Here is a 25,038-nt window from a genome sequence, read left to right as displayed (position 1 = left end):
CTCTGGTTGTTAATTTAGCACAGAAGGCGCATTTCTGTGCCACATGGGACTCCCCCAGGTACCTTATGCATAGACTGTGCCCATCGGACACTGGCATCGCCTCTCGGCAGGACTCACATTTTTTAAAGCCTGAAGAGGACATTGTTGGTGAGTCTTTGAGTTTTTAAGTGGGTACTTAGCACCTTCTTTGTGCCGTTTTCCCCGTCCGATGGCCTGCCTCAGCAGGAGGGCTGATGGCCCTAGCTCCTGGCCTCTGGCGCTTGTTACTGGGACTGGACTGAGCTGTCCCTCTCGTAGCTTGTTTGTTGTTGTTTGTTTTTTTTTTTTTTTTTTACAAAATAACAACCGGCTAACTTGTAGTAGCCTAAGTACCTGAAAAAACTTTAAAGAAAAACAGATAAAGTCGTTGAATACGCTATTTGGCCTTAGCCTAGTCGGATTCCGTCTGCAGCCAACGGCGGTTAAGAGGAACTGGCGGGGACCGGATCGCGCACATGGCCAGGAGCGCGCAAGGGAGCGGCGCGCGCCGGCGCATGCGCGGTCCGGCAGAAACTGTTTGGAAGATCCGATCTGCGGCGCCGGGCAAGCCCGTCACCTATTGTGGAGCACCCATGGGGACACTCGAAGAAGAACATGAGTATTTAACTGCCTTTCATTCTGAGGACTGAATTTGTGCTGCCTTCAACTGGTGGCAAACCAGTCCTTTTGATATGCTGCCTTCACTAACAAATGAGGGGAATACTCTCGTTACAGCTACATACCTAGATGTAGGAAAAAAACTACAAATGTGATGCATGTCCAAAACCACAAAGATCTTTAATTTCAAAAGCTGATGAGTAAGTATCAGGTCTGAACATAATACCTAGAGTTAATTTTTCATATGAACAACCACAAATTTAGTTGTAAAGAATGAACACTCAAAGCTATCTAGCATCTCTGAAGGTATCACTGTTGTTAATGCTATACCCCTCAAAGTGAATCATCTGCTAGGTCCTAACCAGTGTGGGGACATGCAGTAACCTAAGCTGTTCTAAAACAGGTCTCCAGTCCAGAATTAAGTGAGCTGTAGTACTTGCAACAATGAGAGCTGTATAAGGTGCTAAATAGAGCAGTGACGCATGGTGAGCCTTTTCAGTTTCCCCAAAAATCTGTCTGAGCTAGCGGTAAAAGGCAGGAATGTTAGACAAACCAGTCCTGTAATGCAGCACCTTATCTTTATTGTAAAGGTTCAGGTTTGGCAAAAAAATCCATGAGGCTTGATTTGTATTAGACATATCACCGAAGTATTCCTACAGCATTTGGATAAGATAAAATGCGGCTGCCCAATTTTTCATTATCACCTTACTGGTAGTCTTGTGCATGACACATCATTACTTTCTGTGAAAGAAAAACTGGCTTTATTTTCTTATTAGAGCAGCATATCAAAACAAGAGCAGAGAAATGATGATGTAAGTGATGCTGGAAAGATATTTAAAGGCACCTTGTCAACTTGAAACATCCCTTGTTTTTGGAACACTGACTACAAGTAGCGTTAGACACTACAGTTGCTCCTGAACACACCATATATTTTTGTGATTTTGCAGTTACTCTTTCCCCTAAAGAAACACAAAGGAAATTGACAATCTTTTAGGTGGGGGAAGGTAGCATGGAGAACAATTAAAAACAGTGAAACCGATTTGGGCAAAGTGCTGCCAAACAAAAAAATGAGAGTAAATTTTCTTACTACAGTGGTCTCGTGAGCTGAAAGAAGTGTAATTTTTAAATTCTTGCTCTCCTCCCCACTCACTGCCCCCTGTCTATAAATTCTCCTCAAACTATCTCTAAAAGTACATCAGTTTTGTTTGGTTACACGCACCTGTGTAAGCCATTTTGAGTTTGCAACATCTTACAACATGCTTTTAATACATGAAAATTCTCTAAACAGCACTTAGAAGCTGCAAAGGTGCTATTAAACATTTAGGGCTACATTTTAAAATACCAGGTTCAATTAATTTCGTACAAATTACAGATGCCATGAATTGAGGTCATTAGACAATTACTTGACTGTATTTGAAAAATCAGCTATCAGTGATCCAAAGTCAACTGTGGGTATAAAACTGGAGGCCCTGTTTGAGAGCATTACTTTTCAGCCTGGCCCTAAGTGGAAGAGGTCCACCAGTAACACTTAACTGCTCCCTATTACACAGGCTTAGACTGTCTCACACTGGTCACCCAAATCTGCAGAACAGAGAAGACACCAACAGTGGCAATAACAATTCTATATTTCATTCAGAACATGAGAAGAAATCTCCAACAAATGGGATATCATCTAAAACTTTCAACACAAAATACAAATGACATGCTTGCTCTGTTTCAGGCACTTTCAAGATCATAGTTTATTTACTGTAGGTAAAAAGCTAGTATACAGATTAGGGATCCCTTAAACTTCAATTCTACAGTTATACACCACTTAGTATTTTTGCTCTGAATGTTAACCAAAAAGTTTCTAAACACCTGTAAGCCCCAATATTAGTATGCATGTTATGAGAAAAAAAAAAGTTTAATTTGCTCAATGCATAATATTTACACTGTGAAACCAGTGGCAGATAAGCAGTGGTAAAGAGGTAATAAACTTTAAAAAGCCAAAGTTTATATTTTTACATTGTGCTAATCAACATAATTGTATATAAAATAATTAACATAGTAGAGCTTCCCATTACAGAACTCTTACTCATCTGCGCTGTAGTCATTACTTGCTAACTGTTTACATGCAAGACCTCCTAGGTTTGACATTTGATTTTTTAAGTGTAAGTAGATTATGACATTTAAGAGACAAACATTAACTTGTGTACAAACAAAATTAAAAACTGCACTCAAGATCTGTACTGGTCACAAGCCTCTTCCATACAGAAATAATATAAACAAACAGTGACAGCAACTGATCTCCTCTCCACACAACAAGTATAAAAGGCAATGCATAGGCTGAGTTGTTCCTGGATGGTACAGCTCCACAGACATTAGGAACAGAGTTCACACACATGCTCTTTGTAAGAGGCCTGTCTTTTCATCACATGACAATGGCTGAAAGCAAGTAAGGGGCACAGGTGTACAACTAATTAAATCTTGAAAAATGCAAAGATGGGGGGCTGTTAATATACAGTTCAAACTATATACAGAATATAAAGGAATGTATCCCATCCCAAAACTGTTTTGTGAAACAACTGGACCTTTCTACACTAGCCTTGTAATTCAGAGTTTAATATAACAAAATATAAGTACCCAAGAGATTTACCAAAGAGGTAAAAACTGTGGGGTGTTTTACATTAACTATTTATGAAGATGTTTAATGGCTATTCTAAATTTAAAACAATTTTGTGAATAACATTTGAGCCAACGTCTATACTTCAAATGTCCTGACAGACACTAGTATTTAACTTTGGTGACTGAAAAGGCCTTTTGTGACTTCTGTGTGGACTGCACAACAGGATGCTACTGATGTGTACACATCTGCATCAGCTGAGACTCGGTGATCCAACCAACTCTGCATGCACATTTCTTTTTTGAGGTGCTTTCCAAGTTAAACCATTCCAGCAACCAAAGAGTGAAAAATGAATTAAACTAAGAATTTCAAGTTAACTGTAATTTAATAGGAAATGGAATGCCAATATGGCAGCAATTATTTTTTAAACGGGAAGGTCTCTTGTACCAGCAGAATCCATATACAGATACACAAAGGGAAGGGAAATACAACACCTATCATTCCTGTGAAACAAGAGCTGATTCATCATGTGAGAAGGTACAAATTACAGAAAACATGAATAGTCAATAGAAGAGAAACAACTGGTTTACATAAAGGAGAGAGAAGAAGAACACTTCAATATGATTGCAGTTATTTTGTGAAAGCCGCTACAACAGCCCACAGGACCTCATTTGTGTTGGCCTTTAGACATTCGACTTCAGGGTCTAAATCCAGAAGCTGCCGCACTCTCTTTGAGGCTAAATCATACTGCTCATCCAGTAGTGGAGCAAAAGCGTTCTCAAGGACATCTGAAGCATGGGCTAAGTAAATGAGGGCCAGCAAGCGCTTGTCCATGCGGTGAGGGTCATTCACCCATTTGTCAAGAACTGCTTCTTGAACTTTCTTGATGAGGCGCTGTTTGATATTGTTGTTGGTGAGAGGGTGGGTAGTCATGTCAAAAAGAAGGAAGTTCTGTTTCTCTGTTGTCAATACACCTTTTTCCACTAGGTTTTTAGCTAAACGTTCACGCACGTTTCGTAACTGGTAGTGCAATTTTAACGGATTCCATGTCTCACCTAAAAACAGATAAAGACCAACTGTTAATCAAGGTTTAGCTCTGACCTCGCCGTGGACAATTTCTTACTTTTTTCTGTAATGCAGATATAAAGGCTTTAATGAACACAAAGACTTTATGCAGAAAGATGCCACACACTGGTAGCTCTCTTCTAACCTCTGGCCAGCAAATACAGGATTAGGCAAATGAAATATAAGAATGCCTCCCCAAACAACTTCTGAGTGCTCAAACTCACATCAAACATATAGTTGGCTCATTTTCACTCTACTGAAGGTGAAATGTAACAAAGTAATCACAGCTTGCAACTATATATTTGTTGTCACTTTATAAGGAAGCCAGGGAAAGTGGAGAAGAGGAAAACAATGAATAAAAATAATTCTCAGTAAACAAAGAGCTTTTATAATCTTTCCCACTTGTCCAGCACTGATACTTGAAAAGGCTGGGAAATTGTTATTTTCTGCCAGTGCCATTCTTTCTGCCACAAACTTGTACTAATGCTGATTCTTATCCCAGATATGCTTTTCATGGTTGCAACTGGTTATGTTTATATCTATTTTCCTGTGTATAGACAAATCTGAGCTAATGGCGCCCATCACCTTCTAATAAGTCTTCTTGCAATGCCTGAAGAAAATTATGATGGTAACACAAAATAAGGAAAGACATTTCCAAACACATTGCTAAAGGGAAACAAAAAATTAAGGTAAAGTAAAACACTTAAATTTTTCAGGTAAATCCATGTAAATAAGTGTGGAGTTTTACAGCATTGGCTACTGCTATAGCTAAGACTTCCAACCATTTCAATTTAACACTTGTTTTTAATCCCACGTAATCTTCTTAAATTTTATATCTAGTCTATTGAAGCTGAATTTTTGAAAGAATGAAAGAAAAAAAAACCCCCAGACATTTCCCTGATTTTTTATATATATAAAAAAAATTATTTTGAAAAGCCAGCAAGGAAATGAAAGTTAAAAAGTTGGCCAGAAACGGCTCTCTTTGTAAGTGGTTTCATACATTTCTATGACAAATATTTTCATGGGACAAGTTACAGGCCTCTGAAAACACCATTTTGTAAACACCTCCCCCCACACACTCTCTCTCTCTAAAATGTTTAAATTATCGGGAGTGGTGTAGCTCCTTCAGAACATATCAAGGAAGCACAGAGTGTTGCACATGCATATGCAGTAAACTGCTTTTGTAATCAAAACTTGACTAAACCTTTATAGTGTGACTCAAAGATTCTGTGAATGTGACTCCTTCAGCATGCACATTATTACCTAGTGGATGACACAGGGCTCTGTACTAGCCCTGCCTGATTCAATATGGTTTCCTCAAGTGGGTCCTGAAACAGTGCCTAAATAATGGATCATGGTAAGAGAAAATAAACAGAGAATATGAGTTACTTGTTTCCTTGCTCTTTTGGGTGTCTGTACTACTCAGATGTAGTTCTGTAGTAACAGAGACGTAGATGTGTTAGCCTGTATTCAAACAAAATGAAACAGCAGTCATGTAGCACATTAAAAACTAACAAAATGATTTATTAGGTGATGAGCTTTTGTGGGACAAACCCACTTCTTCAGATCTATAGGATTCCAGTCCAGACCCAGATACATAGTACAGAGGTCCAAAAAATTTGCACTAAAAATTGAAAAATCAAATACATGAACTGAAGGAGGGGTGTATGGGGTGGAAGAGACACTTAACATCCCCCACCCATCTGCCTCCTTCAGTTCACATTTCAGTTCACAGTTTGGTGACACCTTGTGTCCAAGCCCTTAAACTACACAAAACAGCACTACTAGAGATACAGGCATATTTGCAGCATTTTCAGAAGCACTAGGTCTTCTGACATAAGCGTGGTGCATATTCTGTAGGCTGTTTTCCCTATGGATCACTTTAGAACCATGCCTGCTTGTTAAATGTGGCCTCAAAATTTTCTAATTTGCAGATCAAGCATAGTTCTCTCTGAAAGATCTCATAAGCAACCCTCTTAAGTAGAATCTCTGTCTCAGACTTTACATTGCACTAATTTAAGATTAGATTGGCATTTTCCCAGGAAAACTCTTCAGCCAAAACACTAAAAAAAAAAACTGTGTTAAGTCTATTTAAAAATCCAAATACGCTTATCCCTGGTGAAAAGAGTACTTTATTTACGAGTACTCGCTTAAACGAGGGACACATACACCTACCTTTTTTTCCACTGGACAAGTGAACTCTCCCCGCTAATACGAGATTTACCCCCTCCCCGCGGCTCCAACCTGCTGCAGCCGGACCCCCCCCCTGCTGGCCCCTCTGACACTAAACTGCCAAAACTTAAACCCTCCTGCCGGCCCCGCGCACCTGCATCACCAAAATGTAAACCCCCCACCAACCCCATGCACCCGAACCGCTGAAACAAACCTCCCGCCAGCCCCGTGCACCTCAACTACTAAAACTGAAATCCCCCCACCAGCCACGTGCAACCAAATCACCAAAATGTAAACCCCCCACCCATCCCGCGCACCCAAACCACCGAAACTTAAAGCTCCCTGCTGGCCCCGCGCACCCAAACCGCCAAAACATAAAGCCCCGCACCAGCCCCATGCACCTGAACTGCTGAAACTTAAACCCCCCGCTGGCTCTGGGCACATGAACCACTGAAACTTAACCCGGCCCCCCACACACACACCCGAACCGCCGCAACTTAAACCCATCGCTGCCCCGACGCACCTAAACCATTGCTGCCTTAAACCCCCTGCCAGCCCCGCAGACCCAACCTGCAGCAGCCTGAACCCTGCCCCCCCGCCTCTCCCCGTAGATCCAACCCTCCACAATGTTTTAACCCTCCCTCCTACTCACGTCCGCAAACTGCCCCCAGCCTTTAACCCCCCCCAAATCCCAGGTTCACTTACCTTTCAAAAGCAGCGCCACCTGCTGCCACTCCAAGCATGTGGAACCAATCAGAGACTTTTACACGTATTCTAGTAGGAATTTAGTGTCCCTCTTACAAGTTTTCGCCTACAAGCAAAAAGTTAGGAACCAATTGTGCTCGTATAGTGAGGGATGAGTGTACTGTTCTTCAAAATAGTTCTCTAAACCAGTGAGCCCCCAATCCTACCCAAAACTATCTACCAAATAAAAGCATAAAAAGAGTACTGATACAGCTTTCAGCCATGCCACCTTAAACTGAAAGCTCATCATGTCAAAATATGGATGAAACCTAGAGGAATACCCAGCGCATAGGTGACACGTTATGTGACCTTTGAATCAGTACTGACCTAATATGCTAGCGTGAGAAAAAGGGAAGTGTGCTAATATGGACACTGTATTTTGGATAAGAAAAGCAAATGTTTTTACCACCTGTAGAAATATTTGCAAGATTAAAGGGCTATTAACCAGAATTCCCACTGAAACATAAAGCTGTTTTGCCGCTTCTTTCTTTTCCTGTCCCCTAATTCAAGCACAGGAAACAAGAGAAGGAAAGACTAGTGACAGTGATAGGGCCAGATTAAGAAAGGGGCTTTAGAGTAGGCGCTGTAGCCCAGGGCCCTGGGCTAAAGGGGGCCCTGCAAAAAGATCTATGGGCCACCAAAAAAGCTGATCTTTTTGTGGGTGTGGGGGGAGAAGATGCAGATCTGCACTCTGCTGTCCCCCTCACAGGACTGGAGCTGCAACCACCAGCAGCTGCATTTTCCTTGCCTGCAGGCTCCGCCCCCCACAGCTCCCATTGGCCAGGAATCATTTCCAGTGGGAACTGCAGGGGTGGTGCCTGCAGATGAGTTCAGGGCAGTGCACAGAGTCACCTGCTCCTCCCTTCTCCCCCGTCCCCGGTGGCCTGTGCCACCCCAGGTAAGTTCCCTGCATCTCAACAATGTCCCAGTCCTGAGCCCCCTGCCCACCAACATTAAATTCCCACCCCCACTCCTGCCCTGAACCCACTCCCACACTCCAAACCCCTGGGCCCCAGCTTGGAACCCCCTCCTGCACTCCATGCCCTCCAGCCCAAGCCCATCCCTAAAACACACCCTCTCCAGCCCAATCTCTGCCCCAGCCTTGAGCTCCCTCCCACATTCTGAATACCTTATTTTTGGCCATACCGCAGAGCCTGGGGGTGGTCCCACAAAATCCAATCGCCCCAGGTCTCTAGAAGAGTTAATCTGGCTCTGGACAGCGATAATGCACGTGAGGTATGAAATGACACAAGAGAAAAAGTGAATCAGTAAAAAGAAAATGAGTGAAGGAAGGAAGGTATATACTCGTAAGAAAAGGAGGGAATTAGACTCCATTCTGATCTAACTATTGATTAAATTATTTGTTCACCCACACAAGGGAGGGGAAAAAATCTAACGGGAACAGTGATTTTAGTGCCATAACTTTACTCTGCCTGGACTGAAGTCATGTTATATTTACCACGGAACACAGTAATTTTCTCCACCCTTTTTCTAAACTAGACAGTGTTGCTCTGTACTGTTCAACAGCTGCAATCCATTTAAGAACAGCTGCATTTAATTTGCATTCTGTGTGACGTAACAGACAAACAGGAAGGATAAAAAATAGATTAATAAAATCAAATACATTAAATATAAATACATTTTTCTTTGTTCAACATCTATCTGTTTTAAACTGAAATTCTGACAACAATATGTCAAGGCAAAATTTTACTATAATTTAGTAAAATAATTTTAAAAAACAAAATATGATGCATCAATAAGCCCTGCTCAAATTTTATTAAGCTGGAGACTGCTGATTTTTAATTAACACACACAATCATGGAGAAAATAATGTTTAAGGTCCATTCAAGTTTTAAAAATATGTGACAACATTATGTAGTGCAATAAGTAGTATTTTTAGTCTTTATAATAGAGCAAATGTTTTACAAATATAAGTACTTTTAGTTTTTGCTGTGCAGAGAAGCTTTTGCCTTACTTTTCATTTCAATTTGCTAGCAGCCAGCGCAAAGAGAATATTGTCTTGACACGGACTATTTCATTCAAAATTAAGAAACCAACTGGGAGCTGAAAAAGCTACAAAGCTTTTTTTTATTCTTACGTATGAGACAAGTTCTGGTCCAAGAGGTAAATATAGCTAACCTGCTTCGATAAAAAAAGCCATAATGTAATTAAATTTAACATTTTTTTTGGGGTGGGGGAGGGAAAGAAATGCAGCACAGTAGTTAAGCAGAAATTAAAAGGAACAGTCACAAGACTAAAATGCCTGCAAGCTGCATGGAAACTATTTTTAAAACATCACAATAGAAGCTCAGATGAAATGCACACCTCAAATTAAAAAAAAAAAAAAGTAAGAAAATCAAAAGACTGCCATTGTTCCTAAGCACAGAAAAACAGGCACAGGCAAAAATATACTTTAAAAATCAGAAGTCAAAGAAGAAAACAAAAAAGCATAAACTGTGGAAAGTCAAGTGTCTGAGCATAAAACTAGGCAGGCCAAAAAACAAGTTAGAAAAGCTACTAGCAAAAGAAAAGAAAAACCTCACAGTAAAAAACAACAAAAAAAACCAAACCAAAAAAAAAAAAAGCACAACATCGAAAGCAGAAAGCCTGCCAAACAAAATACCGCCACTGGACAATCAAGATGCTAAAGGAGCACTCAAGGAAAATAAGGTCATTGCAGAGAAGCTACATTAATTCTTTGATGAGTCTTCAAAGCAGAGGATGAGAGAGATTCCCACATATAAGCCATTTTTTTTAGGAACAAATCTGAAGGACTGTTCCAGAATCAGGTGTCATGTGAGGAGATTTTGGAGCAAACTAGTAAATTTAACAGTAATAAGTACCGAGGATCAAATGGTATTCACTTGAGGTCCAAAGGAACTCGGAAAATAAACTAACCTATCACTTAAATCAGCCTCTTTCCTAGATGACTGGAGGATAGCTAATGCGATTCCAACTTGTAAAAAAAGCTTGAGGTGATCCTGGCAATTACAGACTAGAAAGATCAATTTCCATACAACAAAAATTGGATGAAACTATGGCAAAAAACGGGATTATGAGATATGTAGATGAATACAACATGTTGAGGGAGGGTGAACATGACTTTTGTAAAAGGAAATCACACCTCATTGACGTTTCAGAATTCTTTGATGTTGTCAATAAGCATGCGGACAAGGGTGAGCCACAGGAAACACTGAGTTTAGTTGGACTTTCAGAAAGTCTGGCAAGGTCCCTACACAAGGCTCTTAAGCAAAGTTAGCAGTCATGGGATAAGAGTGACTAGTTAAAAGACAGAAAACAAAGGGTAGGAATAAACGGTAACTTTTCACAATGGAGAGGGCAAGCAGTGTTATCTACCAGCTCTGTGTTTTTGGGAACAAGGGCTTAACACTAATGGAAGACAACCACCCCACCTGGGGTCTTAGCTTGAACAAAAGACAATACACATGGGCAGAGGGGGACATGCCTAAATCCACCAACAACGGTGTCTGGATTAAGGAACCATCTCTAGCCTCATCCGCATCGGAGATGGGAGAGAAGACAGCTTCATTAGTGTACACAATGGACAAAAACACAAACTGCACTGAATTCTGGGATACAGAACACAGGGAGGCACGGCCTGATGAGAAATCTCTTCACATGCTAATTAACCCATGCCTGCCCATGCTCAGATCAGTAATTATCAGACCAAATTTCAGTAAAAACAAAATCCTCTACTGATATCCAAAATACTGAAACTGCTTACCTGCATTATGAGCTCCCGCAAAAAAACAGCACTCAGATCCAGAAATAATCAGTTTCTATTGTCTAGCCTAAACACAACAACTTTAGAATACTTCTTTGAACCATCTGTTTACCCATAAACAAACCCAGTGTTCCTTCTTGAACCACTGACTTTTCCCCTACAAAAACCCTTACACGTGCCCAAGTAAAGTGTTCTAATGCGTGGATCTAAACTCTGCACCAGTTCCACAGGGATTTCATCTTCTCCATATTGATTGTGCTGGGGACTCTGCTCTGCCTGTCTCCAACACTCTGGACCACCACTACCATCTGGGAACCCTAATCAGTTCAAGCTTCATAGAGTGGTGAGAGTCTCTCTCTCAGTATAGCCTCCTGACCCAGCCTTATGTGATCAGTTATGGTTTTCAAGCTGTGCTCAGATTTAAGTTAGATTTAATATTGTAACTGTTTTGTTTCCTTGACTCCCCTTGTTCCCTTGTATAGCTACTACCTGCAAATAAATAACTTTCATAGTTAAGCTGGTTGCTTCTCCCTTCACCTTCCCCCCCTCTGGCATCCCTTGGGGGTATTGTTTTGGCTTCCCCCTCTCACTCTGCAATAACATGCCATGTATCTAAGCTGAAGATCCCTGTAGTGCCCAAAAAGCCTGTGGGGTTTGCTCAACATGTGGGTTACTAGCAGATCAGTTGAGGTGTGACAGTAGGCGTATGGAGGTGCTGAAGCTGGGGACATATGAGAGTGGCATCTTAAAGAGCTGTTTCAGCCCAGTCCATTGAGCCCAAAGGCACATGAGGGCCACAACTCAGCACTGCTGTGCAACTCAGCCTGCTGAGACCTGGGACACATCAGGGATCAGCTGTTGAGTGCTGATCTAACCAGTCCTCTCAGGCATGCTTTTGGGTGGTGTGTGTGGGTGGGTAGGTGAGAGAGAGAGAGCGAGGTATTGGATTCTAAGCTGGAAAGAACCCACACCTGGGGAACCCAGACATTGGAGGGTAGCTCCATTGGGAGGAAACTGGCAGAAGAGAGAAAAAAAGCTCCATGGCCGTGTCTACACATGCCCCAAACTTCGAAACGGCCACGCAAATGGCCCTTTCGAAGTTTACTAATGAAGCGCTGAAATGCATATTCAGTGCTTCATTAGCATGCGGGCGGCCGCGGCACTTCAAAATTGACGCGCCTCACCGCCACACGTCTCGTCCAGACGGGGCTCCGTTTTGAAAGGACGCCGCCTACTTCGAAGTCCCCTTATTCCTATGAGCTGATGGGAATAAGGGGACTTCGAAGTAGGTGGCGTCCTTTCGAAAAGGAGCCCCGTCTGGACGAGACGCGCGGCGGCGAGGCGCGTCAATTTTGAAGTGCCGCGGCCGCCCGCATGCTAATGAAGCACTGAATATGCATTTCAGCGCTTCATTAGTAAACTTCGAAATGGCCATTTGCGTGGCCGTTTCGAAGTTTGGGGCACGTGCAGACATAGCCCATATGAGAACACAAGTAACTCAAGCAGCACACTGATAATTATCACCTCTTTTTCCCCCCCCGATGGTAACAGTAACCCTAATAAATGAGCACATCCCAAAATAACAGGTACATCAGGTAACAGCAGTGGGATCCCCCAAGGATCTGTGCTGGAACCACTACTGTCCAACATACTTGTAAACGATCAGGAAAACGAGGTAAGCAATGAGGCAGTGAAGTTTACAGTGATATTAAAATCGAGGCAATTGTGACCAAATAAATCAATTGGCATCCTTCATTCTGAGGAGATTAGGACTATTCTGATTAGTCAAATTTCAAAGTAATTTATAAGCTTCTGTGAATGATGAATTCTTAAGCAAATGTAAAGAAAGGTGTAGGCTTGTTTTAATTTATAAAATTGCCAATTTATATGTTTTAAATTTGAAGTATCAGGTCCTCATCACTTCTTCACTGGAGGAGGTGGCCAAGATCTCTGGAGGACGTGAACAGTAAACTCCTAGAAAAAAGTAACCTAAACTGAAACTATTCCTCCTTCCACATGAATGGAAAGGCTCTCACATCTTGTTGAAGAAGGCTTGTGCTATTGGCAACAACTGCCATGTCTTGGAGGACATATTTTGGTCCCAAATATTTTGGCTTAATAGTCCTCAAAATCTGACATACCAGGCAAATAGTACCCCCAAATATTACATCTGGATCCCTTCTATCTAATTAAGCCAATACCAACAGCTATTTGTATTGTCCTACTGGCCACATTCCGATCTGTGCTACGACATACCAAGGATCAGTCACTTTGCCAAAAAGCTGACAACATTTCCCTAATCCAGGGACAACAGTCAATGAGAATTATCTTTTTAAACACATTAAAATTCTACGTCAATATCTTACCACTAAGCAGTTCAATCCAGTTCTGTACAGTTTCAGGAGGCTGTGTTTCCTTAATGTGCTTCAGAGCTTCATCAAGCAGAACATCCCCTGTTGGAGCATCTGATTTGCACATCACCTGATGACAAGTAAAAGAAAAAGTTACATCTACCCTCCATATTTTCATCCTATTTTATACACCTGAAACGTGTGGGATAAAAAATGGAAAATGCCTCTTAATATGACACAACACGATTACATTTGGTTCAGCAATTCTCAATGCTGCGCATTACATCTTGGTCAGGAACGTTCTCGGTGAAATAATTTAAATCCAATTTATAAACCCAAACAATTTCCTCTGTCTGAAGAACCTGCAGTACAGCTTTATTTAAAACATCGTCTCACCTTATCCTGTGACTTTCAGTTTGTACTTCTACTGGTCAAAAATTACCAGTACTTTTTAGTAGAGTCATTTATAGACAGACTTTTCAAAGTAAAGAACAGTATTTGCAACATTATGCAGAAAGAATCCCTCATTAGTCAGCCCTTCTAAACCAGCACTGGGCAACCTAGGCAAGTGAGTGGGCCTAACAAAGTCTAACAAACTGTCCTAACAAAGTCTCCTGGGACAGGGCAGTCTTGATACCTGTGCTTGCTTGCGTAGAATTTGCAGGATTTGCTTATAAACCATAGCAGACATTTGCTTGGACGCGGAAGGAGCACACAGTTCTCACACGCAGGGTTTTGTCGACAAAATGGCTATTTTGTCAACAAAACCCGCAGAGCGTCCAGATTGTGAAGTGTGTTCTGTCAAGAGTAAGTCAAAAGCACGCAGCGCTTTTGTCGATATCTGTACCCCGCTTGGCATGAAGAACGCCGCTGTTAACAGGGACCAGTTGACAAAACGCTGGTCTGGACATTCCAGTGGGGTTCTGTCGACAGAAAAGGCCTCCAGTAGGCCACCCAGGTGCCCTGGCAGACACCTTGTTCACAGCATGCGGCACTCTATGGTTCCTGTCTCTGGCACTTCTTAAAGCTGTGGCAGCCCAGGAACACCATGGCAAGAAGCTGAAAGTGTGTGAGCAACAGAGCTACCATCTGGCGTGAAACCACCCTCACCACAGCCACACCTTTCTAGTCAGTGTTGTCCCCATGGCAGAGCAGGAGGAAGCATGAGACCTGCCCCAGGAGCAGCCGCAGGGCTCCCAGGACCCTCCCCAAGTCTCCAAGAGGCGCACCTGTCCTGGTGCAGCCCAGAGATTGAGGCCCTCCTAGATCTCTGGGCCAAGAAGGAAACTCTGCAAGCCCCAGGGCCAAATGCCAGAACATAGAGACTTATGGCTGCATGGTCACCACCCTGGCTGAACGTGGCCACCCCTGCTGCACCCTGGAGCAAGTCAGGGTGAAAGTAATAGAGCTCTGCCAGGGGTACATGTGGGGCCAGGATGCTGCCCAACGCTCAGGGGCAGGACCACCAACATGCCCCTACTACAGGGAGGAGCATACCAACCTGGAGAGGGGAGACACATCACCCCCTGGCCTGAGCCTCACTACTGGGCTTGAGCCTGCCCCTCCTCACAGCAGCAGGAGCCACTGGAGCCAGACTTGGAGGGCAGCAGCCTGGTCATCACCCTGGACTGGCCCCAGGCAGCCAGGCCACCTCCCAGGAAGTGGGCAAGGGTCCCTCCAGTGAGTATCCCATGGGTCACGCCCCCCAGAGCATGGGAGGAGGGCGCAGACGGGGTGTGCTGCAAGCCTCACTTGGCTAGGACCTCACTTTGCAGACCCAGCACATGGAACCATGTGCAGTGGCAGTATGTGCCACCCAGACCCAGCACACACCCCTCACGCACGGGAAGCATGTTGCTGCCAGGCTTAAAGGAGGCCAGGCAAGCCTCAAGCCCCAGGGGGAAGGAGGGAGGGTGCTGGCCTGACCCCAGACATACCAAGGAGTGCAGCACCTGGCACATGGACATGCCTGCAGGTGTGAGGCACCACCCGCTTCCGTGGGCAGCGCCACAAGCCATAGGTGTGTGTGTGGGCCCCGGGGAGGACAAGGCTGCTCCTGGCCCACCCACCACCCATGAGGGGACCCCTCTGGCTGGACACTCCCCTTGGCAGTTAGACTGTCGGGGTCAGGGAAACTGAACACACACAACAGGGACTGAGGGAGGGAGTACCCGGGCCCCAGGACGGGGGTGAACCCCTCCTCTTCCCTGAAGCTCTCCAGGCACCCCACCATGAGGCCACGCCCCCAGATGCAAGGCTGTGTGAGGGCGTAATGGCATGGTCCCCCAGGTGGGACTTCCCCCCACTCCAACCCCATCCCTCACACCCCCCGACCCTGCTTCCTGAGGGTCCCCGTTTGGCGGGATGTCCCCACCCCCATGATGGGACAGCTGCCCAAAACTGCATTACTTCCATGAGGAGGACCCCAATGGTAGACTTCCCCCATGCCGAACTGGTTGCCCACTGACCAGTATCTGTTGGGGGGTGAGAGCTTCCAGAGGGTGATTGTAACCCTCTTCTCCACAGGGATGCAGGCTGCAGCTGTGTGTCCTGTCCCTGGAGAGCAGGGGCAACCCAAGTGCAGAGCTTCAGCAAGGTGACCTTCCACATGCAAAATATCTGGAGTCACTGCTGGTCATCCCACTACTTCATGACGAGCTGGTCCCACCAGTCAGAACTGGTGCAGTGCCTCCAGAGCCGCCTGCACACCGTGTGGGTGGGTGGGGAGGTCTCACACCCAAGGGGATATCCCCAAAGGTGCTCTTTGGCTCACCCTCAGTTCAGCAGCAGCAGATCAGTGTGGAGCCATCATGGGCCATGGGGCAACTCTGGTGGCATGGCACCCAGGGACAGGTTATGTCGTCCCCTAATGCAGGGCAAGCACAGCAGGTGCTGGGAGAGCTCTGCTGTGCCACATCGGGGTAGGCAAGCTCATAGCAGGGTCAGAGACTGGCTGTGCAGAGGGGTCCCTTTAAGCAGCTCTCTCTGCAGGGCTCTAGCACGAACTCCAGGAAGGAAGGAGTGACCTGCAACCCTGGCTGTGGTTGTTCTGGGTGGTAGTTTTGTTGAGAAAGCGCCAGGCTACCTGGCCACTCTGTCAACAGAAGTTTTGTCGTCAAATATCGTCCAACACAAACGTCTGCTGACAAATCCCTGGAATAGGACATAGCCACAATGTTGTGTGCAATCAACACACACCTCACTTCACATGCCCTTGCTTTTTGTGTGTCTCACTTTAGTATAATCAGGGAAAAAACCTAAACAGATAGGCGCCAACAGAATCTGGCAACCCTGCATGTGGGCAACAGAAAATTAATGTTTTGGGGGAAAAGAACTTCGTCCACCACTGACCCAAAGTAACCTTTGTTATTTAGCTTTACTGCACTTCAACTTTTAGAACTGACATTTCAGCAGGTAACTTATTCAAAGTTTCTTTGTAGTCTTCCACCAGCTGCAACTCATGCTCTTTCGGTTGCAAATGGAAAGATTTGCTGCCATCTGGTGACAATTTTTTTTTTAACATAAAATGCAAAAAACATGTAGCCCATTTCTCATTTCATATCCTATATTAAAGGCATCATGCAGAAGAATTGCATTACTCATTTTTAGTGTATTTAAACAATAGCAACAATTTCATGCAACAGATCTATGAGACACATTCTCAAAGGACAATTTTAAATGCAGATTTCTTGGAATCTCCTCAAAATTCCAGTGGCATTATGGAAAAAAAAGCCATATTATTCAATATCAGTAAAACTTACACAAAAGTTTTCATTTTCAAAGTGCTTTAAAGTTGACCAATCCTCAGAGCACATCAGGCAAATCAAGAATTTTTATGTCTATGGCCCAAAATAGTCAGGTCTGGAACAGCTGGGTCCAAATACTGTGCTTAGAACTCATGGACAGTATCAGGTGGGGAGCTATCTGTAAATACTGGATCCTCCTTTAGGACTTGGCAGGATGCTAGGAAACTGCTCAGAGGCAACAGATAGCTAATATTAGAAAAGTAACAGAGAGAAAGCCGTGCTAGTCTATATACTATCAACACAAAAAGCAGTCCAGTAGCACTTTAAAGACTAACAAAATAATTTCTTAGGTGATGAGCTTTTGTGGGACAGACCCACTTCTTCAGACCATAGCCATACCAGAACAGACTCAATATTTGGCTTAATCTAATTCTTGACTCCCCCCGGCTTCCCGCCCCTCTGCTCTCTGATTTGCTCACCTTGATAATTTTTTTTCTGATTTGTCAACCTTGATTACTATTTTTGGTTCTCTATGCCTTAAATATTGAGTCTGTTCTGGTATGGCTATGGTCTGAAGAAGTGGGTCTGTACCACAAAAGCTCATCACCTAATAAATTATTTTGTTAGTCTGTTAGTGTTAGTGGCCTGATCAGTACCACACTGTACCGAAAACCTACTGATCGCTATACTTATTTACACCCTTCTAGTTTCCATCCTGCACACGTGACTAGATCCATTGTTTACAGTCAAGCTCTTAGGTACAATCGCATTTGCTCTGATCCAACTGACAGAGACCAAAAACTACAAGAACTTTACCAAATATTCATAAGCCTGAATTACCCACCAGGAGAAATAAAAAAACAAAATCGACAGGGCCAGACGAATACCCAGAGACCAGCTACTCTAAGATCGGCCCAAAAAAGCCAAGAACAGAACACCACTGGTCATCACCTACAGCCCCTAACTCAGACCACTGCAACGAATTATTGAAGACCTACAACCTATCCTTAATCAGGATGCTACACTCCAGAAGGCCCTGGGTGACATGCCTGTTCTCTCCTACAGACAACCTCCCAACCTCATGAGGATCCTCACTAACAGCCACAGTCTATACCCCAGGAACACCAGTCTTGGAACCTTTCCTTGCAACAAAGCCCGCTGCCAGCTTTGTCCACATATCTTCTCTGGAAATACCATCACTGGACCTAACCAGGTTACTCACAGAATCACGGGCACTTTCTCATGCTCCTCTACTAACATCATATATGCCATCATGTGCCAACAATGCCCAGATGCTTTGTATATTGGACAGACTTCTAACTCCCTTAGACAAAGGGTCAATGGGCACAAAACAGACATCAAAACACTCCAGATCCACAAACCAGTTAGTCAACATTTTAATGGAATGAGGCATTCTGTCAATGACTTAAAGGTATGTGTGTTACTGAAAAGGAATTATTGCACCGTTCTGGAAAGGGAAACAGCCGAGCTGGCTTTTATATTCAAATTCGGCACATTAACACATGATTTAAATCATGATGGGAACTTTCTGAGTCACTATAGGGGCTGGTCTGCATACTTGGCTCAATCTAATTCTTGACCTTCCCCCCCATCCCTCCACTCTCTGATTTGCTCACCTTGATTATCTTTTTCTGATTTGTCCTCCTTGCTTACTGTTTTTGGTTCTCTGTGCCTTAAATATTGAGTCTGTTCGGGGACGGCTATGGTCGGAAGAAGTGGGTCTGTCCCACAAAAGCTCACCTAATAAACTATTTTGCTAGTCTTTAAAGTGCTACTTGACTGCTTTTTGTTTTGATAGTGTATAGACTAGCACGGCTTCCTCTCTGCTACTATTCAGAACAATGTGTGAGTGTGGAGACTCAGGAATGGTGGGGTTACCCTGCAAAATGTCACTAAGCTGGTAGAAGTCTGGATGAAGCGTTTAGGCTTGTGGGCTGGCTGTTATTGTCGTAGTTATTAGCCATAGCATCATAGCCTTAAGGCACCCAAAGTTACATAGCACGCAGTGACAGATCCCCTTACTCCTCCCTAGAATTTCACATCAGCTGCACCACAACTGTACAGACTGTGGGCTGGGGTGAGAGGACTGTTCCAGATTTTAATCTGTTACATTTCGAAATAAGATGGACAAACTGAATCCACTAGCCCCTCTGTTTCATTAGGCCTCAAGATTTAAATACTTTTGCCAGGTATAAGTCTTTTGGAAGTGCAAAATGAATCACTTTCCTCAAGATGTTCTTACACACTTTTTAGTAGGAGGTTGCTGATATTTTATGCTTTTTACGAAAATAGTTGCTAAAGACTCAACTCTTATGGAAAAAGAAGGCATGGCTTTTCCAAAAAAAGGTAGGTCAACCTGGAAATTGCTCCCTTAAGTATGAGATATGAAAGAATGAACATTTTAAGTACTAGCATGTAGGGCTTTTAGCTATGTTATTCCTTAAGCACTGCATGACTTCTGCATCCTTTTCAGGTCAAGTCTTCCACATACGGAAAGATGGAAATACAGGAACTAAAAAGTATTCTTTCAACAGCAGCAAACACTAGAAAAACAGAATACTTATGACTGAAGCATCTTTTAACTCCGAGTTCTCTCTCTCTCTCTCTCTCTTTAATGCACTATTAACAAAATAAAGTGAAAGATGGCTATTTGGTTATTATTTCCATTTGTACTTGTGCACAGATTCGTTTCACATAATACATCTTTTAGACTCATTTAAAGCACTGGACAAAATTCTAGGAAGAAAAGGATCCAGAATAAATATAGCCTTTACAAATATTCTTGAATGTCTGACAAACCAAAGAAACTGCATGAGGCTTGGAGGCAGAGGAGGGAGACATTCTATGCAAACTAATCAAGGCTAAACACTGCTGGACTAGACTTAACAGTGGTCAGATGTGTCTTTCTGAACAGAGGCCCAATTCTGCAGATGTAGACGAGGTCAGAAGAAGGCTTGGAAAGTTTTCAAAATCTGCTCTAAGAAGGTGACTAAAAGATAACACTGACGGACAGGGCAGTCTGCCCGGAAAAGCAAATTTATTTTGTAGCAAAAAGGCAACATTTAACCACTTTTCAATAACTCGATTTTATAAATATCCATTAACACTGCTAGGATTAGTAATTCCTAAGTATTGAAGGAATCGTCATAAAAAGTTACTTTAACATAAAACCTGGAAAATCCAGGTACAAAGTGATGGATTAAAGACTGACCGAGATTTTTAGCTTAATTAAAGCCCTGATTTAATAAGGTACAAAAGCACATGCCTAACTCAAGAGCTCATGAGGAGTCCCATTGATTTTGGTGAAACTGATCATGTGTTACATTAAGCACATACTTAAGTATTTTACTAAACTGGGGAACTAATGTTTATATATTTTGAAGTCATGAACATAAATTCATTAGCTCCTTTTAAAAGTTCTTCAGGGTAGGGACAGTGCTGAAGTAATATAACGTACAGCACATTTGAGCTCTGACCATGATCACGTAACATATCTCATTACAGAAAAAGCCGCCCCCCCCCATTCTTCAGATTGTAATCTATCACTTTAATACTACAAAAAATAAGATTGTTTGCCTCTTCCTCTTACCTTTCTTGTTAAGAGACTTTTGCGCCTCATTCCACATGCTTCCAGTTGAAGACGTCCTCTCAATGCCAATTCAATTAACATACAGCCACGCAACCCAGAGGAAATACAATCATTCCAAAAAGATGTGTAACCCTGCAGAAGAAGAGACAACTTTAAGCAAGTTTTTCATCTGTAGCTGAAAACAGAAAGGCTTGCTGTCTTCTCTAGTCAAAACTCAGAATTTTAGGCAAAGGTGAATTTTTTTCTCCCTAACATTGCAGACCTAGAAAAATTAATTTTTCACCTGACAACCTGAACAGAAAATCTGGAAGAGAACCTATCCCAGATTTGCTTAATTATTTTCTCACTATCTCTGACGAGTGGTGAGGCATTAGAAAATTAAAACAAACACTATAGTAAACAACAGCTATTTAGGTATCTTCCGTGTGCTATGTTAAACATCTTCACAAACAGCAAAAATAAATTCCTTTTGGAATAATTTTTTTTCAGACATCAGCCTTTTAATTGTTGTCTAATTTAGACACTATTGGCTGAATATCGCCATCATCTATGCTTCCTGAGGAATGTTAATATAACATCTATGTTTGTGAACAGGAAAGCCTGGATAAGTGACTAATACAGTAAGGTCACGACATTTGCGACTTTAACATTCACGAATTTAATTAATCGCGAGCAGGAGGCTCGCCTGGCCTCACCACAGCTGCTGGGGCTGCGCGGCTCCTCCCTCCACCCCCACTTGACAGGGGGATCACCTGGTCCCACAGCAGCAGCAGCTGCTGGAGCTGAGCCACTCCTTACCTCCCGCTTGACAGGGTGATTGCCTGGCTCTGCCACAGCAGCGGTTGCTGGGGCTGAGCCTTTCCTTTCCTCCCCTTTGACAGGGGTGTTGCCTGGCCCTGCTATGGCAGGGAAGGAGCAGCTCAGCCTCAGCAACTGCTGCCACAATGGGGCCAGGTGATCCCCGTCAAGATTCCTCTCTCCCCCGTAGGGTAAAATGCTATTCACGAAATTCAACAGTTGCAGGGTTCTCAACACCGAACCCCCGCGAATGTCGAGCCCCAACGGTGCTGGTTTTCAGACTGATACAGTAACAAATAATCCCAGCTCAAATGAAAGGACATACTTAAAACAAAGAAATCACCTTTTTTGTGAGTTGGTCACAGCATAAATAGCCAAGTAACACATCCACTAAATTTCTATTTACGTCATGACCAACCTGCAAAAATGCGTGGTTTCTCAGAAGTGTTTCTTTAACTGAGGGGCCCGACCCAAAAGGAGAGATTGTAAGCCTATTCCTGACAGACTGCTATACTGTCACCCTCACCTTTTTATTACCTTCAGAGCTGGAAAGCTATAGACCGGAACTAATACTGCCATCCTTACATCTCTGCTGCTGACACCAGCGCTCCTTAACATCTGGGAACCTGGCCAAGAGCCACCACTCTTCCCTCTGCCTGCATTACTTGACAGACAGAAAGAGGGAGGTGCTGGGTGGGTACCTAGCTCTGAAGGCACCACAAAAGTAAGGGGACAGTAGTATAGGTAAAAAGTATACAAAAGACTAGATTTCACAGCTCATGCCACAATTTTCTCAGCCACAAATTTGGTAGATTCTAATTATATTAACATTTCATTCTGCTTGAAAAGAGTACACTGAATAAAGTAGTTTTCCAAACTAATTTGTCAATTATTTTCTTAGTCATTCATTTCATGGTTTTCAATAAAAACTGGTTAACTATTTTTGAAGCCTACTGTATGCCCAAGGATAGCAATTTAAGGGTATTTTATTGACTAAAGCAAGTCTGAAGTATTATCTTGGGTTCTGTGACCTTTATACAATTCTGTTTAGGAAACAGTTCTGCATAAGCAGGAAAAATGGAAGAAATAATCCAAGAAATTTTCTGTCTAACTGCTAGGGACACAGTGAATTTTATGTACATCTCACAGACTGAGTTATTGTCATGACTTCAATACCACTTAAAGGAATACGTACAGTTTGAAAACTGCTTATGTCTAAAGTATTTTGACTTACGGTATTTCAAATTAATATCAAATTTTAGCAACTTTCAAGACAGAATAATTTTGTAATTTATTCTAAAGGCAAAGAAAAATGATTTTGAAAATTTAGGGAACGGTTGAAATTCTGGCATATGATGGAAAACTAACCTCAATTTTAACTATAGACCTGTCAACACTACGACATAATATTATTTTTCCATAAAGCAACAAAACATAGGACAAAACAAAACCCTTAAGAAGAAAATCACGATCAAATAAATATAAGAAAAAAGTCATATGAGATCACACCCATGGTCCACTTGGTCCAGCATCCTGTCATCAACACTTGCAAGTACCAAATGTTTCAAGGAAAGGTGCAAGAAACTCCTTAATAGCCAGAAGTGGAATAATCTGTCTCCTCTGGTCTCATGCTACTCCCCAAAACAGGTTGGATTAAACCATGAAGCATGAGCTTTTGTATCACTCTGGAATCAAATACATTGATGTACACCACTATGCCAGTTTAAAATGTGCATATGCATACATTTGTGATTTTACTGTACATTAAGGTTGTATATGTAAATTGTATCCAATTAAATATATAATATTCTCACAGTAATTACGAACAGTTTAACAAACAGCTAATCTTGAAAAAAGAACTCGTGCTCAAGAGCAAATGCCAACCACTAACTAATAAGAGGAGCTAGAAAGAAACTTCTTTTATGGACAGGTTATTCCTTAACATGTCCACTGTAAGGTTGGAAACATATGGTCCCAATCACTCTTAGAAGGAGGATACTAGACAAGATGAATTATTGGCCTGTTCAAACACTTCAGATTAGTTTTTTGTCACAGAATGGCATCTTTTGGAAAAAAAATACTGAAATGAATCTAACACATAAAACCCACTGAACAGAGTTAAGGAAGTGCCACAGTGAAATATGCCTTTCCTTATATTTGATTAAAATGTATTTATTATGTGGGCAGTTAAATAGTTATGAGGTTATCCATATTTCCTTACTTTTAAGTCCTAGTGTTTTACCTAGAATTGTTATTTAGAAACACTGATTGTTTCTATTTATTAAAATTAATTTTTGCATCAATTGAAATTAATTTCACCATTACCACACTAATCCACAAATATAAACTTCTCAACTTCATCAATAATTCAAAAAACTACTCTCCTGTGTTTTAGTTAAGCAAGAAATCATTTAACAGTTTTCAATCAAGTGATCTTGAAAGACAACTCAAAAGATTTTAGTCTTAACAAAAGTAACTATGCTCTCTCCAGAGGACTAGAAACCTTTAAAATCACCTTTTTTAATTAGTTCTTGATGAGCGATTCATACAGAATTTACAGTTGACTCAAAACTTAAGGAACACCATGTTCCAAACAGCACAAATTGCAGTGCTATGAATAGTCTCTCCAAGAACAGTATTTAATAAATAAATAACTAAAACTAACAACAATCTGGACATTTTGACCTTGCCACACTAATTTGGCTTTTGATGGAATTCAGACAGACGTGCTGGTCATACCTGAGTTCACAGCAAAGACCACACGTGATAATAGAAACTTGTGCATGAAGGGCTCATTTAGCAACAGTCGGTTAACTCGAATCTCTGGGTGGAGTAAAAGTGGACGAGAATAAGTGTCACTATTATAACAATTATTTTAATTCAACCCAGATCACATTGAGCTCTATTACACAGTACTAATCCTTGCCACTCTCCCAGCCTTCACCAGAAGTACTTGATTTACTCATCTTTTAGAATCATAGAAAGGTAAGGCGGGAAGCAATCTTGGTAAGTCATGAGGATCAGCTGCCTGTGCCAAGACAGGATCAAATATAGGTTTGACCTCTATGGTCCAAATTTCTGAAGCTCTGCACCATCTGTGGTCCAGGGTGCTCCTGGGAAAAGCTCTTAGGGAAAAATCTGGCTCCCACTCAGCAACTCCTCCCCGCACCCTCTCAGAGCTTCCTGTGAGCCAAAAGCAAGGGAGAGAGGGGTAAGGGAGTAGGGGGTGGGGTGCAGGGACAAGGAATGCTCTGGGGGAAGAGGCAGGATGGCTGCAGAGCTCTACTGCCAGGGGACAGGAGTGCAACCCTGCAGCTGGTAGCAGGGACTGGGAGTGCAACCAGGCTGCCGCAGAGATCAGTGAGCTCCCATGGAGCTGTACTCCTGGGGCTCTGCACCCACCTTGCCTCTTTCTCTGACTACCCCCACCCAGACTCTGCTTGGCCAGTGGCAGTCTCTCTGCTGCTTCCAGTTCAGAGCCACTCTTGACCAAGCAGGGCATTAGGGGACACTTCTTCTCTACTGCAGCTATGAATAACAAAGAGGGAAGAAAATACCTGCTAAAGTTT

The 25,038-nt window shown here is 42.7% G+C and overlaps 1 protein-coding gene across 2 annotated transcripts in view; it reads right to left on the bottom strand.

Annotated features, from left to right (window-relative positions):
* Positions 1 to 2,357: 2,357 nt before the first annotated feature.
* Positions 2,358 to 25,038, bottom strand: part of GOLPH3 (golgi phosphoprotein 3) — a 48,546-nt gene continuing 25,865 nt past the window's right edge. Inside the window, exons 2-4 of one of the 2 annotated variants that reach the window (XM_074995706.1) lie at positions 20,672 to 20,803; positions 13,331 to 13,445; positions 2,358 to 4,314 (exon numbers count right to left, since the gene is read on the bottom strand). In XM_074995706.1, coding sequence (XP_074851807.1) covers positions 3,869 to 4,314; positions 13,331 to 13,445; positions 20,672 to 20,803 — 693 coding nt within the window. In that variant the 3' untranslated portion in view covers positions 2,358 to 3,868. The remainder of the gene's footprint in view (positions 4,315 to 13,330; positions 13,446 to 20,671; positions 20,804 to 25,038) is intronic. The other variant, XM_074995707.1, reaches the window with a different exon arrangement.

The sequence above is a fragment of the Carettochelys insculpta genome, chromosome 5, assembly GCF_033958435.1.
Source record: "Carettochelys insculpta isolate YL-2023 chromosome 5, ASM3395843v1, whole genome shotgun sequence".
In the NCBI taxonomy this organism is placed as follows: Eukaryota; Metazoa; Chordata; order Testudines; family Carettochelyidae; genus Carettochelys; species Carettochelys insculpta.
The sequence above is the reverse complement of the archived record's forward strand: the minus strand, read 5'-3'. Positions and strand labels throughout refer to the sequence as shown.